The sequence below is a fragment of the Aedes albopictus genome, chromosome 3 (assembly GCF_035046485.1).
Source record: "Aedes albopictus strain Foshan chromosome 3, AalbF5, whole genome shotgun sequence".
NCBI classification, from domain to species: Eukaryota; Metazoa; Arthropoda; class Insecta; order Diptera; family Culicidae; genus Aedes; species Aedes albopictus.
In genome coordinates, this window is record NC_085138.1 from 377,912,703 (window position 1) to 377,930,546 (window position 17,844).

At 39.4% G+C, this 17,844-nt stretch overlaps 1 protein-coding gene and 1 long non-coding RNA gene across 2 annotated transcripts; one reads left to right on the top strand and one right to left on the bottom strand.

The window, feature by feature from the left end:
- Window positions 1-878: 878 nt before the first annotated feature.
- Window positions 879-2,086, bottom strand: LOC115261295 (uncharacterized). The gene is made up of 2 exons (XR_009999299.1): window positions 1,644-2,086; window positions 879-1,577 (listed from the first exon to the last, which is right to left on the bottom strand). It is a non-coding gene; the product is annotated as an uncharacterized LOC115261295 (long non-coding RNA).
- An 11,084-nt stretch (window positions 2,087-13,170) lies between these two features.
- Window positions 13,171-14,306, top strand: LOC109430621 (uncharacterized). Its single transcript, XM_062858183.1, has 3 exons — window positions 13,171-13,272; window positions 13,541-13,790; window positions 13,973-14,306. Exons 1-3 carry the CDS (start codon window positions 13,171-13,173, stop codon window positions 14,152-14,154), a joined length of 534 nt encoding a protein of 177 aa, XP_062714167.1. The 3' UTR covers window positions 14,155-14,306.
- The last annotated feature ends 3,538 nt before the right edge of the window (window positions 14,307-17,844 follow it).

Here is a 17,844-nt window from a genome sequence, read left to right on the forward strand (position 1 = left end):
CCGATTCCAGTAAGTATCAAGGTGATACTGGAGCAGCTGCGATATATCCATGGCGGCCTTGTCTACTTAAATGATGACGTTATGAACGCGATGGAGGAGGAAGTCAAACACCTTCCAGAAACAACCGGGAAATCAGATCGTGAATGGCAGAAGATGATTGGCTTCAACGGCCTTTAAAAAACTTCCGTTTCGTGTTGGGAGAGCGGAGCTTATTGAAGGTGATATGTAAAAATCTGGCAGCTGGAAAATATCTATCTTTTCTTCACATGTTCGAGTTAAGCATGCCGAATACGATATTCCCGGTGATATTATCTCACAGCAGCCCAAGAAGCGTCCATGTGACAGTCATCTGGAAACCACTCCGGAAGATACTCCATGGACGGCAATGGAAACACCTGAAGCTTATGAAACCGAATACCTGGAAATTAGTCAGCAATCATGTTCTCAAACCTCGACGGTCGCTGCAGTACTGACAAACGAGAACGATCGGGAAGTGAGGCGTACTTGTGAGTATGGACCTTGGTATGGACCTCCGACCTACGTATTGCAGCATCTAGTTGTAAAGCGAATGAAGTATGAGGACAGCGATCCACTTACCGATGATGAACACACTTATTTCTGAATTGCCTGTTCGGTACTTTTTTGACGAGATTATAACAGCAGTACGATCTCGGTAGTTTCGGTAATCGATTTTACTGAGGCTCAGTAAAACAACTGTCAAAATCGTATGGCAAAGGTAAACAATGCATTTTTGCTGAACGAGTTCGGTGCTCAGCAGTTTTAATCTCGTCAAAAAATTACCGAACTCGGTAATCAAAATTAAGTGTGAAGGCAATCAGTGTAGCTTCGTGATTATCATAAAGTTGTGCAATAAATGGTCATTTTTAGAATCATTTCCTTTTCCTGTTTTTCTCAATTCACAGAATACCCAATGTTTCTATTTTCAAATACTCGACTTTATTGCGCCCAGATTGTGTCATTGTGATCACATATTGCCACATTAGAGATATGTTTTACAATTTCATTGATGCACCTTGATGCTCGTTTTGATCATAGTTTCACAGGATTTGATGTAGGGCCTGGGACTATTTGGACAGGTGCATCTATTTTGGGTGCTTGCTGCTATAACTCAGTCAATTTTAAACCGATTGACTTGATTGTTGAAACACGGTTGTCAATCGGTTTGAAATTAACCGAGTTATAGCAACAAGTGCCCAAAATAGGTGCACCTGCCCAGCTGGTCCTAGACCCTATGTTCATTCCTTTTGATTCCCCTTCGCACACTAAAGTACGACAAGTACATCAAATATCTTTTTGGATAAGCTGACAATCAGCAATAATAAGACCAGCCTTTTTCTGGTGAACATCACTCTAGGTACCGTCGTTTGGGGGTAAACGTATGAAATAGTCCAATGTCACTCCACTTTGGCCCAATGACACCCCGCAGAACGGTACTGCCTTGCTTTCTGTTCCGATCCTGTAAGATATGGTGATGCTGATACTTTTTGGTTTATGTTGTTTCGAGCTCCAATCATTCTCAATTCGATGGCTTCCTCAAGCAATAGGGTACAAGCTGGCTGTAAATACATGTATGGTTTTTTGCATAAACATGTATTATTATGCTCATGATGAAAAATATTTACCTGCATGTTAAATTTTGAACATAACACAGTTTTCAGTCTCTGGTTGCAGGCCTGAATATATTTATGAAATATTTATGACTACGTCTTTAGCTGTCATGGTAATTGGCGAGGATTACTAAGTAACTAAGTCTCAAATAAAGTTTATCCTTATATTAAATACACAAATGCAACAAAAGTTTGGAATGTTGTTTTCAAAATTCCAACCCGTGTATGCACAACACACTCTTACGTGGCAGTGTTACTAGTTGTCATAATGACAGAATACGTCAGTTCTATGATTAAAGATGTGGATGGATATTCCTCCGATAAAGAAGATATGAACCATTCAGCCCGATTTGTACTGATTAATCATCGGATTAATCGGATTTCGCATCAAACTCAGGGAAAAGCTGTTTGTTTGGTGATTAAGTCTAAAATCCGGATTTATCTTGAATTGTCACCCCCCTCGGTGACAGGATAATCTACGACGAACTACATCCCCGCAACTTCGACATCGTGGCGTTGCAGGAACTTTGTTGGACTGGACAGAAAGTGTGGAAAAGCAATAGAGTTATTAAACTATAGAGGACGAATGTCGCTGCTGTTCCCTTTGTTCTCGTTCGCAAACATCCCGGGTATCTATCTGTCAAACTGCATACTTTTGCGCTTTGACACTTATATCCCTCCCTATCTTCGCCAGCAAGAGATGTTGCGGCGGCGACGCCAGCGACATTCTCCCTCTATAGTTTATTACCTCTATTGGAAAAGCGGGCATCGAGCGGCTACCTTCTACCAAAGCTGTGGCACCACCAATGAACTGGGAACAGGATTTATAGTGTTGGGCAAGATGCGACAACTTGTGATCGGGTGGCAGCCGATCAACGCAAGGATGTGCATGTTGAGAGTTAAGGGCCGTTTCTTCAACTACAGCATCATCAACGTCCACTGCCCACACGAAGGGAGACCCGATGACGAGAAAGAAGCGTTCTACGCGCAGTTAGAGCAAACATACGATGGTTGCTCGCCGCGTGACGTGAAAATCGTTGTCGGCGACATGAACGCGCAGGTAGGAAGGGAGGAAATGTACAGACCGGTAATCAGGCGAAACAGCCTGCACGCCGTATCGAATGATAACGGCCAGCGATGTGTAAACTTTGCAGCCTCCCGTGGTATGGTAGTCCGAAGCACCTTCTTCCCCCGCAAAGATATCCACAAAGCCACCTGGAGATCACCCGACCAACAAACAGAAAATCAAATCGACCACGTTGTAATCGACGGTAAATTCTTCTCGGATATAACCAACGTCCGCACATACCGCAGTGCGAATATAGATTCGGATCACTACTTAGTCGCTGTATGCATGCGCTCAAAACTTTCGACAGTTATCACCACGCGTCGAAGTCGAACGCCGCGGCTCAACATCGAGCAACTTCGTAACGGAGAAGTGGCTCAAGACTACGCGCAGCAGTTAGCAGTGGCCCTACCAACGGAAGAGCAGCTTGGCGCAGCTACACTTGAAGATGGCTGGAGGGACATCCGATCCGCCATAGGTAGTACCTCGGCTACAGCACTAGGCTTCGCGACTCCGAATCACAGAAACGACTGGTACGACGGCGAATGTGAACAGTTGAAAAACGAGAAGAATGCAGCATGGGCGAGAATGCTGCAACACCGTACGAGAGCGAATGAGGCACGTTACAAACAGGCGCGGAACAGGCAGAACTCAGTCTTCCGGATGAAGAAGCGCCAGCAGGAGGAACGAGATCGCGAAGCGATGGAAGATCTGTACCGCGCTAAGGACACACGAAAGTTCTACGAGAAGCTGAACCGCTCGCGCAGAGGCTTTGTGCCACAAGCCGACATGTGCCGAGATAATCACGGGAATATTCTCACGAGCGAGCGTGAGGTGGTCGAGAGGTGGCGGCAGCATTACGATGAGCACCTCAATGGCGACGTTGCAAGTACCGAAGGTGGCGTGGTAACAGATCTAGGAGTATGTGCACCGGACGAAAGACTTCCGGCCCCTGACCTTCAAGAGATTGAGGAGGAGGTTGGCCGGTTGAAAAACAACAAAGCCGCTGGAGCAGATCAACTACCAAGCGAGCTTCTAAAATACGGTGGAGAAGCACTGGTGAGAGCACTACACTGGGTCATTACCAAGATTTGGGAGGAGGAAGTATTACCGGAGGAATGGATGGAAGGTATCGTGTGTCCCATCTACAAAAAGGGCGACAAGTTGGATTGCGGGAACTATCGCGCGATCACACTACTGAGCGCTGCCTACAAGGTACTCTCCCAAATTTTATGCCGCCGTCTATCACCGATTGCAAGAGAGTTCGTGGGGCAATATCAGGCTGGATTCATGGGTGAACGCGCTACAACGGACCAGATGTTCGCCATCCGCCAGGTGTTGCAGAAATGCCGCGAATACAACGTGCTCACACATCACTTGTTCATCGATTTCAAATCGGCGTATGATACAATCGATCGAGAACAGCTATGGCAGATTATGCACGAATACGGATTCCCGGATAAACTGATACGATTGATCAAGGCGACGATGAATCGAGTGATGTGCGTAGTTCGAGTATCAGGGACACTCTCGAGTCCCTTCGAATCTCGCAGAGGGTTGCGGCAAGGTGATGGTCTTTCGTGCTTGCTGTTCAACATTGCTTTGGAGGGTGTAATAAGAAGAGCGGGGATAAACACGAGTGGGACGATTTTCACGAAGTCCGTTCAGCTGCTTGGTTTCGCCGATGATATTGATATTATTGCTCGTAAATTTGAGACGATGGCGGAAACGTACATCCGACTAAAGAGTGAAGCCAGGCGAATCGGATTAGTCATTAATGTGTCGAAGACAAAGTACATGACGGCAAAGGGCTCCAGAGAGGAATCACCGCGCCCGCCACCCCGAATTCATATCGACGGTGATGAAATCGAGGCGGTTGAAGATTTCGTGTACTTGGGCTCACTGGTGACCGACGACAACGACACCAGCAGAGAAATTCAGAGGCGCATTGTGGCAGGAAATCGTGCCTACTTTGGACTCCGCAGAACTCTACGATCGAATAAAGTTCACCGTAACACGAAGTTAACCATCTTACAAAACGCTGATTAGACCGGTGGTCCTCTATGGGCACGAAACATGGACCCTACGTGCAGAGGACCAACGCGCCCTTGGAGTTTTCGAACGGAAGGTGTTGCGTACCATCTACGGCGGAGTGCAGATGGAAGACGGGACTTGGAGAAGGCGAATGAACCACGAGCTGCATCAGCTGCTGGGAGAACCAACCATCGTCCATACCGCGAAAGGCTACGGTGGGCGGGTCACGTCATCAGGATGTCGGATAGCAACCCGACTAAAATGGTTCTCGTGAGTCATCCGACCGGTACAAGAAGACGTGGAGCGCAGCGAGCTAGGTGGGTCGACCAAGTGGAGGACGATCTGCGGACCCTACGCAGAGTGCGGAACTGGAGACAAACAGCCATGGACCGAGTGGAATGGAGGCGGCTACTATGTACAGTACAGCAGAGGCCACCCTGGCCTTAGCCTGACCGGTAAGGTAAGTATATAACATGGGACAATTGGACGTAGAACGGCAGTATAAGGCCGAGAAAACTAGAAGAGTTGTCAACGCATACTATTATGGAAATGATTATATACATGATTACATGTACAAAACAATTTTTGTTTGAAAGAAACTCTCAAAAATCTAGGTGGCAATATAGTTGCCACTGCCCGTTCAGCCCAAAAACGCTGGTGCAGGGTTGTTACGAGAAGCGTGGAAAAAAAAATCCGCGCCAAATCCGCGCGAGCAAAATTTGAATCCGCGCCAAATCCGCGCGATTGTGAAATTAAATTCGCGCCAAATCCGCGAGAGTATGGAAGTAAAGTTTCATTTTTCTACATTACGTATATATTGAACATAAAATTTGAACAATCTACAATAGTGTATAAAGGAAAGACACTTTCAACTGGAATGGATTAATTGAGTGCCGGTGGGAGTTGAACTGTTGATTCGTAAATTAACGCAGTTCATCTTAAATATTCTAAGCTTTCTGCAAATTGAAGACGTTTTGTCACAACTCTACTTCATGTTTTTTTTTTCAGCAATATTCCTTCAGTAATTTTTAGTAAAATCGCTGTAGCAATCTACAGAGCGTTCTTAAAGATATCTGCCTGAGTCCCGACATTCAGGAGAATATACCAAAAGATTTGTGAAGAAATTTCTATTAAAGAAAATATTGGAAAAATTTAAAAAATAATCATGGAGCTATCCCTTAAAAATCCTTGAAAAAACCTGAATGAAACGGAAAGAATTTCTGAATTTTTTATTAACAGTACCTAATACAAACATTTTCGAGAAATTCTTAAAATAATGAGCATGAATTGGAGTAGGACATTGTGAGGGTAATTCTAAGAAATTTGAAAAAAAATAGCAATGTCTGGAGAATCCCAGTGAGACATTATAGAAAGAAACTTAAACTTTAGATAAGTATTATCCAGGGAGAATACGTTAGGGCACGTCTACGAATTATTGCAGACTGTTAGGAAGCGGAGGTGGCCTGGTCAAAGTCTACGCTTCATACTAATTTCGAAAGTTTTGTATGGACAAAGTCTATGAGGGTGGTTCTGAAATGGTCAAAAATAAGTCTACGTAGTTTATGGACAGCGTCTTGAGAAAATACTGAAGAAATTTCAAAGGAACACATGGGGAGATGCTTGTACAAACAGAAAATACCTTCCTCCGCAGTTAAAATACTAAAAAATCCCTACTGCAATCATTGGAGGAAATTCTGGGAAAATTCCTGGAAGACATTTTTTTAAAGATTTTCTTGCTGGTTTAAAATTTCTTCAGGATTTTTTCCAAAATTTTTCCAGGTACTTGTCCAGTTATTTATCCATGAATTCCTTTAAAGATTCCCCAGGGTTTTTTTCCAAAGTTTTCACTATTAATTCTCATAGGTTTTTTTTTGGTTTTTATTAATGTGTATTTTAACTTAAATGCTAATTCTACACTCAAATTCTCATATGCATTTTTATAAATTTCCTTCATGGTGCCACGACAGTTGTTCTAAAATGATCGAAGGATTTCTACTACAAATAGCGTTATAACTATGCGGTGTACCACTCTGAAAATTCAACGGTAAATCTATTGTTACGGGAGCTTTTCTAGTGGCTTCTGATGGATGGATTACTGCAGCCATGGATTCCTGAGAAATATTTGTAATGAAATTCCTAGAATCATTTTTCAAAAGATCAATCAATCCATGCGCGTAGGGAATTTATCCCCTCTGTTCCAATGCCGTGCGCGCTTGTTATACACTACAGCCAGCGTGCACGACTTTGGAACTAAGAAGTCTTACAGTTGTGTCAGAAATTCTTTCGAGAATAATCTTCTTTCGATATTTTTAAAGGATTTTTTTACAGAAAAAATGAGGCATTGCGAAACAAATCACTCGAGAATTTTATAGATAAAGCTGAATCTTTAACCAAAAAAAAATACATTCAAAAAGATCAACAAGAAAAGAACAATATCAGAAAAGATCTATAGAGGAATTCCGTGGATACACCATGAAAAAGACCTGATTACTTGGATTTTGTTATAGAATTCCTAGGAAGTATTCGGAGTAGAGCTCGAAGTTTACCCGGATAAAAAATTACCATTCATTACATGGTAAATATTATTAACATATGACTGGTTTTATTGTTCACAATAAAACACATAGTAGATATATTGTTACATTTTACAATAGAAATCAAGCCCATATAGTTCGTACAATAAGTGAACATTAGCTTTATTAGTGACTAATTGATTCGATTGTTTTTCAATAGTTCTATAATAATTTAAAGTTACTAACAGTAAAAATGAATTTAAGTTGTTTTTATATAGTTTCAAAAGTGCCTGCAAAGTTCTCATGGACTTTTTATTAAAAAAGAGTTTATTTCTCAATTACACTTAAAAACAATTCGTAACAAATAAATAACAATAAATATTATTGTTGCTTGGATCATGTTTATATAATCAAACACAAAATCACTTCACAAATTTTTTTTATAGTTTTCGTTTTAAATTTGAGTACAGTAGATGTTTCGGTTATTTAATGTTATTCGCTAAAACTTCAACGACTGACAGACGTCAAGCCGTGTTGGCAGAGGAAGCTCTCACTGAATAACTGAGGAAGTACTTATAGAAAAGTAGCTGAAAAGCAGGTTTTAGCCAAGTGAGGATGTTACGACAAGAAAAAGATGAACAATGATTTTTCTGATGTTCTCCAATAAATTAAAGGAATCTAGTAAATAGTAAACTACCATTGATAACAATACAAATACAATTAGTTTAATGGGGTCAATTGAACCGATGTTAAAATAAACATGCAATAATATTTGTTGTTATGTTAACAGATTTCGCCTTTGAAAAACCAAAGAATTCATATTTCTCGGTAACATTTTTCTCCAGCATTTACAGATACTAATGGCCACATGAATTGTGAACGATTTATGGTATGGATCATACGACCTGAGGTTTGACTTGTGATATTTGGCAGTTATTTGAAAAGATTGAAGATAGATCTTATCAACAGCTGCCAAGCAATACATACCAGATAGACATCAGAGTGTTTGATTCTTATCATAAAATGTGCATATTATTCTGGCGGCCGTTAGTGCTCGTAAATGCTGGATATAAATGTTAGCGGGAAATATAAACTCTATGGATTTTCAAAAGCGAAAACTGCTTACAAATAACAACATATTGTATTTTTATTGTGACAACGATTCATTTGACGCCATTCAATTAATTGTATTTGTATTGTAAGAACAATGAAAAAACATTAAGATATATTGTTTTCTTTTGAAAATTGCCCTAAAAATGTCTCATAAAAACACAATTTTTTTTCTGTTCGGGTGAGCCACTGCGACCAGTATTTTGATCTTTTGTGGCATTACCCGTATCCTTAGTATTTAGTGCATGTCGTACTACTCCATTGTCATTGAGAGGCAATGAAGCATCGATTTCTGTACAGTTCCTGTTTTGTTATCCCAGAGGTACAAGAAATAGATTGCGATAAAAAGGTCCCGTTATCATAGAGATTTAAATCCCAGTGAAAGAGCGCCCCTAATCAAACACAATCTATTTGAATTCTGAGAAGAACAAAACGGTGGTACTGATATTTATCCATGCATCGGAACTCTAGCCCCATCCATGTCTTGCTTCTAGTTTAGTCCCAGGACAACAAAGAAAAACCCGGGACTTTAGGCTAGTTGCAAAACTCTGTCAAATTAGAGAATGTGTTCTGCAATAAGAATGCACGTGAGTCCTTGAATTACCAGAACTTAACAGTCCTTGATAGGTTAGTACGCAATTAGATACGTAAAGCATGTTTGTTTTCCTAACATCAAGTGTAGTCTCGGGTGGGCAAAGTCCGATTCTTTAACTATCAGCAAGGCAGAATAAATGCAATTTTAGAAACTGTCACCAGTAACAAGGACTTTGTACCATGAATCCTTATTACCAAAACACATTACCCCAACTTGACAAACCGGATGTCACTAGGGTTCGGTTTGGTAGATCTTGAACCGTAACGCAACACATAAAGGCGATCTACCTACGTTACGGGCTCCGTTAAAGATAGAGCATATTTTAAACCCCCTCAACCATTCATCCATCAGCACGGGTCGCCTGACACCTTGGATTGGGGTTCCCTGTTTAGTGGACTTTTACCCCCGGAACAGGTGGTCCGTAGTGTTATTCTTAGCCAATTGAGACAACCGCTACCGACACTACACAGCTATCTAGGCTGATCGGGAAAAGAAGTTAATATTGATGATCAACTTCATACGGACCCGAACAGCCGTCATAAAAACACAATACATTCTATTGTTTTTCGCGAAAAAGTGTATGAAAATTTTCTCAAAATTTTATGGTTAAGATACATAACGACCACCATTTTTTATTGTAAAAGTGCCATTTACCATTCGCCGAATGGTATAGAACAATAGGGGTGATGGTGAGTGTGCCGTGTAAATTACAATACGTTTAATGGTGAATATTTTTCGAAAAAATGGTGTTGTAACAATAAATTTTATCGTATTTTTATGATACTTTTTATCAGGGAGTTTATTCCTTCAATAGGTAATATGTTGTGTCGGATGATCATTTTTAAAGGTGAGGGAGTGCTAGCATGTTTTACTTAAATACCTATGTTGTTATAACTAATTATGCAAAATGAAGATAATTGCTACGACAATAAACTACATAGATGGAATGTAACTAACCTAGTTTAGTTCAGACTTCAGAGCTTTCTAGATCATTTTCGTATTGAATTATTTATGAAACATACTGTCCAAAGGCTCTAGGATTCATACCAACGGGAATAAAAGTTTTTTTAGGCACTAAAAGGGCTTAACTTTCAGTATTTTCATATACAAGATTCACAGAATAATGTTCGTCGAAGGGATTCGTCAAGCGCTGGTTGATAGATCAAAAGAAGGCAATCTCACACAAAAAACTATGATGCAAATCAGAGTAAAATCATGTACAAAATTTGCATGACGGAACAGCAAAACCAATTCCGCGCCAAATCCGCGCGAGGGCCGAATTCCAGGGGCAAATCCGCGCCAAATCCGCGAAAATCGCGAAATCCGCGAAATTCACGAAATCCGCGCTGTTGTAACAACCCTGCTGGTGGCAATATAGTTGCCACTGCCCGTTAACCCCAAAAACGATCTTTTGAGGTGGCAATAGGGGAGACTGAGGAGACTTGATCCCTGGGGAGACTTGTTCCCCCCATATTTTCTCGGAATCAAAAACATTTTTCTTCTAGCATAATTTTTCCAAAACTACTGCTGGACAAACGATTATGTTTTGGCTACAAGTGATCTCGATTGTACATTGCATTATTTTTTAACGGCTGATGGTTTGTTTTCAGTCCTTCAGAAATCTTTTAAGCGATTCCGAAAAATCTCAATAACTTTGTGAAAATTGAACCAAATCGTGTCAAAATTTAACAGCACACAGTTTAAACAAAATACTTTCAAACTTATTTATCCAAATAAGGTTGTTGTTAACATATTTTAATTAATTCCGAGGGGGGTGACAATTCAAGATAAATCCGGATTTTAGACTTAATCACCAAACAAACAGCTTTTCCCTGAGTTTGATGCGAAATCCGATTAATCCGATGATTAATCAGTACAAATCGGGCTGAATGGTTCATATCTTCTTTATCGGAGGAATATCCATCCACATCTTGAATCATAGAACTGACGTATTCTGTCATTATGACAACTAGTAACACTGCCACGTAAGAGTGTGTTGTGCATACACGGGTTGGAATTTTGAAAACAACATTCCAAACTTTTGTTGCATTTGTGTATTTAATATAAGGATAAACTTTATTTGAGACTTAGTTACTTAGTAATCCTCGCCAATTACCATGACAGCTAAAGACGTAGTCATAAATATTTCATAAATATATTCAGGCCTGCAACCAGAGACTGAAAACTGTGTTATGTTCAAAATTTAACATGCAGGTAAATATTTTTCATCATGAGCATAATAATACATGTTTATGCAAAAAACCATACATGTATTTACAGCCAGCTTGTACCCTATTGCTTGAGGAAGCCATCGAATTGAGAATGATTGGAACTCGAAACAACATAAACCAAAAAGTATCAGCATCACCATATCTTACAGGATCGGAACAGAAAGCAAGGCAGTACCGTTCTGCGGGGTGTCATTGGGCCAAAGTGGAGTGACATTGGACTATTTCATACGTTTACCCCCAAACGACGGTACCTAGAGTGATGTTCACCAGAAAAAGGCTGGTCTTATTATTGCTGATTGTCAGCTTATCCAAAAAGATATTTGATGTACTTGTCGTACTTTAGTGTGCGAAGGGGAATCAAAAGGAATGAACATAGGGTCTAGGACCAGCTGGGCAGGTGCACCTATTTTGGGCACTTGTTGCTATAACTCGGTTAATTTCAAACCGATTGACAACCGTGTTTCAACAATCAAGTCAATCGGTTTAAAATTGACTGAGTTATAGCAGCAAGCACCCAAAATAGATGCACCTGTCCAAATAGTCCCAGGCCCTACATCAAATCCTGTGAAACTATGATCAAAACGAGCATCAAGGTGCATCAATGAAATTGTAAAACATATCTCTAATGTGGCAATATGTGATCACAATGACACAATCTGGGCGCAATAAAGTCGAGTATTTGAAAATAGAAACATTGGGTATTCTGTGAATTGAGAAAAACAGGAAAAGGAAATGATTCTAAAAATGACCATTTATTGCACAACTTTATGATAATCACGAAGCTACACTGATTGCCTTCACACTTAATTTTGATTACCGAGTTCGGTAATTTTTTGACGAGATTAAAACTGCTGAGCACCGAACTCGTTCAGCAAAAATGCATTGTTTACCTTTGCCATACGATTTTGACAGTTGTTTTACTGAGCCTCAGTAAAATCGATTACCGAAACTACCGAGATCGTACTGCTGTTATAATCTCGTCAAAAAAGTACCGAACAGGCAATTCAGAAATAAGTGTGTTCATCATCGGTAAGTGGATCGCTGTCCTCATACTTCATTCGCTTTACAACTAGATGCTGCAATACGTAGGTCGGAGGTCCATACCAAGGTCCATACTCACAAGTACGCCTCACTTCCCGATCGTTCTCGTTTGTCAGTACTGCAGCGACCGTCGAGGTTTGAGAACATGATTGCTGACTAATTTCCAGGTATTCGGTTTCATAAGCTTCAGGTGTTTCCATTGCCGTCCATGGAGTATCTTCCGGAGTGGTTTCCAGATGACTGTCACATGGACGCTTCTTGGGCTGCTGTGAGATAATATCACCGGGAATATCGTATTCGGCATGCTTAACTCGAACATGTGAAGAAAAGATAGATATTTTCCAGCTGCCAGATTTTTACATATCACCTTCAATAAGCTCCGCTCTCCCAACACGAAACGGAAGTTTTTTAAAGGCCGTTGAAGCCAATCATCTTCTGCCATTCACGATCTGATTTCCCGGTTGTTTCTGGAAGGTGTTTGACTTCCTCCTCCATCGCGTTCATAACGTCATCATTTAAGTAGACAAGGCCGCCATGGATATATCGCAGCTGCTCCAGTATCACCTTGATACTTACTGGAATCGGACCGACCACTTTGCTCAATTCCCTCCAAAAATAGTCCATATTTTCGCCACTTTTAGCACCAAACAACAGAAATAATTGCGAGATTTTGGACGAGAATTTGGTGCGCGCAGAGTAAACGTAAACAGAGTGAACTTGTTTTGACGTTTGATTTATAAGTATTTGTTTGACGATCATGTGTGTGCGTGTGTAACGTGTGTAACGCATGGAACAAAATGCACTGAAAATAAATTAGCGAATACAAATTGAAGAAATCCGACATTATCCGAGATAATCGGATTAAATTGATGGAAAATACTGAAATCACGAAAATGAATATAAAATGCATTGTTTCAATAAAAATGCGACATAGTCAAGGCACAGCGGATAAATGTCGCCCCCCTCGGAATCCGATAAAGCGACCTCCGACGATCTAGCCCTGCGCTACTCGAAAAAACTGTTGGATCTCGAAGATAAGCAGAAAATACCAACGGTAAGTACCAGACGCGCCAACTTGGCCAAATTATTGGGGGGGCAAAGCCTGATTTTTCTGATTTTTTGTTTGGGAAAATCGAAAAATCGTCAATTATTGGGGGGGCAAAACCATGCTTGCCCCCCCTAAGTTGGCGCCTATGGTAAGTACTAATATTAAGTCATGCATAGATTACGTCCTGCTTTTAGGATGGTGTAGGGAGAGTTAACCTATTCCGTGAACAAATTTTATTTACAATTTTTTGATGCTTATGCTTAATGTTTTACAGGCGCGGTTCACAACAAACCCGGAGTTCAATGTTACGGTTGAACAGTTACGAGAAATCAACGAACGATGCGCAACGGACAGTATGTTCGTAGGAATGTTGTGCATCCAGTTGCTCGGCGTGGACCACTTAAAACGTATGAGCGTTACTGGCCAGCCATCACACCGATTCATAAATGCAAAGGCGGCGGATGGATCACCAATCTGTAAAACGACTGAGAAGATGCACCCCACGGTGGTGAACTTCATTTGCGGTGAGTTGATGCAATCACATCGATTTTTTTTTTTCGACAACGGGATATCGGCCAATAGGGAATCGCACCACTTGGGCGGTGGCTTCTATATTCGTCTGTTTTACACTATAACTCAGTTAAATTTGAACGCGATGCTAATAAGCCAATAATAAATTCTATATGTATTTTTTTTTAAATTTTAGATAAGGTAGCGGAGCGAACTGCCATCCGTGTTGGCGCAGAAAACGTGGCCACCATCCGGAAGCATTCGGATATCAAGGCAGTGAATCGTTTCATTGCAACCAAAATATCCAACCTACGAAAGGCAAGCGGCAACCCGAGCAACAACCAAGGCACCAGCCGAAGTATTCCTGATGAGAACTAGATTGAACGGATGAAAGCGGAAACGAAAATGCGGAACGATACGTGAAAAGAAAGTCTGTTTTTGTTTGTTGAACAATTTGTGTTTTTTAACTTTTTCGTTTTTACTTGTTGCTCGGCTTGGATCGAGTTTTGTTTTATGAAATGTTTGAAATATTGTGATTTTACTTCGAAGATGAATTCCAAGGGAATTGGCTTCTTTAGCGGTGTTGAGATAATTCCATATTCAGAATCTGCATGCAAAACTGAGCCGAAATCCAAATTTTCATGAATTTTGGTGCCCGGGAACCTATTTAAAAATCAGTTTGAAGTTTGTATGGGAGCGATTTGTCGAATCACCCCTTGTCGCATTTTGTACTGGGCGGGGCTGTCAAGCAGTTGGCCAGCTGTCAAAAGGTGATTTCGAAAAATTTCTTCGAAAACGATTTTAGGTATCAAAATAAAGTTCAAAAAATCTGAAAAAAATCATGGTGGTTCAGAAAAAGGTGCTCTTTTGTATAAAATCAAAAAATCAATACATTTTTCTTAATTTAAAAACCCAATTTGCTTGAGCTGGTCGGAAATCGCCGTTTAATTTCAAGGGGCGTTTCAATGCGTTCTTGTAAAATTATAGACTTTTATGTTAATGCTCTTATTACGTTAAACGACCTCTAGACTGATTCTCTGTAAAATAATATATGTAACACGCATTGAAAAGTTTAATGCTGAACTTTTAAGCTAGAATTTTCCATACTTTTTATTACGAAAACTTTTTATCTCGACGAATTCTTCCGAAAACGCATTGGAGCACCCCTCCGACTATGCTCCTCCATCCTTGCTACCATCAGCTGGCAGCATCGGCAGCATGAGCAGCATAAAAGAAATGTCAGATTGAATCAAAACAAACCACACCAACCGAGAGAGAGAATCTCACGCACGTGTTGCTCCTACGTTAAATATGTCAAAGCGATGTGTCAGTTTGATTTCTGTCTCGCTCTGCAATCGAACGACGATTCCAACGGCGATTCGAACGGCGATTCCAAAAACGACGGTTCTGATTCGTCGTGTTCAGTTAGCAAATCCACGTACAATAACAAAATAAAAAAAAATGTTGGTTGATGTATTCGCGCATTATCATTTATTTACGTAAGAAAGAAATATCCTTATAATACTATCACAAAAGAACAATACCTATAATCATGAATCAAATATACATTGTATCATTATCTTTTTCAAGAAATTATACGCCGAATACTTCAGTTTTGCTTCGATTATACGTTTATCGTAATATGAATCATTCAAATGCAACGATTTTTTCTTCTATATTATCATTTGCTTTATTATAGAGAATGCTTTTCAATCATACACCCTATCATTTTGACAAAATAAAGATAACGATACACTTATGATATGACGAATAATAGCACAAAAAAATTATTCTACAAAATACTTGTTTTTGAATGATAACCATACTTAACAACCCATTCGGTGTATCATTCAAACACCAAAAATGATAAAGGGAATCGTCAGTATTTTTCACTCAATCACTGATGTATGATATTTTTTATGATAACACCAATGATGAAGTAATTATTTTAAATGATCTTTAAAATTATAACTTGTTTCATTCTTATATGATACCGTTTTATGCGGGTTGCCCTTTAAATAAATCATGTGCTCAAAGGGGGATCAAGTGTCACCCATTTTTGAAAAATACATCATAAGACATGCCTCCATAAAAACACAGTTTTGAAAACTTAAACAATAATTTAAAGGCCTTCTGTTGTGTATTAACTTGCAATAGATGTTTACCTGCCATTTTGTACGGAAATTGGATCTAGTTTTGTGTTTTTTCTTAAAGTTTCATGTAAATTAAGAAAAAGGGATCAAGTCTCCCCAGTCTCCCCTATAGTTGCCACTGCCCGTTTAGGCCACCAGCGCTGGTGGCAATATTCTTGCCACTGCCCGTTTAGGGTACTTTGGCATGGTACACAAATTACGTAACGCTAAAATCGGCGATTTTAGACTCCCCCCTCCCCCTTTGTAACGCTTTTTGTATGAAAACCAAAAATATTTTGTATGGCTCGTAACGCTAAGCTAGACTCCCCCCCTCCCCCTATAGCGTTACCTAATTTGTGTACGATGCCTTTTCTTCTTTTGACTTCGACAAAAAGTCGGGAAAGAGATTTTAGAGTGGATTAGGGCGCTTAACCCTGCGTAGTTCAGCTCATGTCAACCCATAATTTGATTATTTCTTAAAATATTTACCAAATCTATAATTTTACAATAAGTTTGAGCTAATTTTCTTCACGCGGTCAAATTTAACCATTTTTGAGACTACAAATGGCGCCCAAATTGTTGTAAAAGCTTTGTTCAGTACCAAAAAAATTCCAGGTGTTGTTACTAATCCCAATTTCACGTAAACCAAAAAAAGTTCGTAATATATGGGTCATTCCATATGAAGTGACCGAGAAAATGTGAAAACTTGCAACCGACCATCACGGATTTGAACCAAATTTGGTTGAAACATTTGTTTAGATGGAAAAAGAAAAAATCCAAATTTTGGTGCCGATCGGATCACCCCTCGGCCCGTGGCAGCAGCCCTCGTTTTGGCCGATATGAAAATTATCCTCTCTTTCTTTTATTTTTATCATTGAAACGATTGCACCTACACATTTTCGACCTTCGGCTTTTTTGAAGGAAATCATTCAGGGAATCCAGAAAAAATATTATTTTTTTGATACAGTGTTGCCAGGTATCATATTTTTCAATTTTAAAACTAAAAATCGATTTTTCTCAAAATACGTATATTTTGATTTTGAAAATTTTGATTCCATCGTGTTTATCAGACGTTTTTCGATCGAAAAAGCTTAACTCCCCAAAGTAATTTGCGTCGTTCCTGAGATATAGCGTTTTTAAGAAAAAATATTCATTTTTTTCATATAAAGTATCATATAAAATCAGGTGCACTTTATAAATTTCGCAAAAAAAAAAATGTTCGATGCCATATATAGACGTTTTGTGTTGATTTGAACAACATCAAGTATAAAAAGGATTGAAAAAATGTTACAGTGTTGCCAGTTCATCAATTATGAGTCTATCGTAATGGACTAGCATAACCTGTTGAACTAAAAAAATGTATCTATTGAGATCATTAATTTTAAACAAATTTCATATATTTTAACATTATCTGAACAGAAGTGCTGCCAAATGTGTAATATTTATTGCAGAAATCTTAATTTTACTAGAACATTTGTATGAAATCTAATTAACAAGCCAAAATATTTTTTTATTTAGGTTTAGTACATTTGGCAACATCAACGTAAAATATATTCAGGAAAACATTTGATGAGTGTATTTATAAGCAACAGTGCTGAAAATGTCATTTCGATATAACTACATTCAATGACCCACAGCTAATTTCAGAAGCTGAACCTGAAAATATGGAATATGATAAAATATGAAGTATGATATCTTTTGGAATTAGATAATATTAGATACTACGCATCGTCGCGCAACTGGTAGCTCAGACTTAAGTATTTTTATTTTATATTCGAAGGTCCAACTCCTTATAAAAATCCCTGTAAAAATATCTTTTGATTGATTTTTAAGGCAGTGTTGCCAAGTATGCTAGTATTTAGCGGAAACGCAAACAGCAGGTGCGGGGATGCTTAGTATTGCGTTTACTTTTACTGGATTGCAGAATAATAGATCA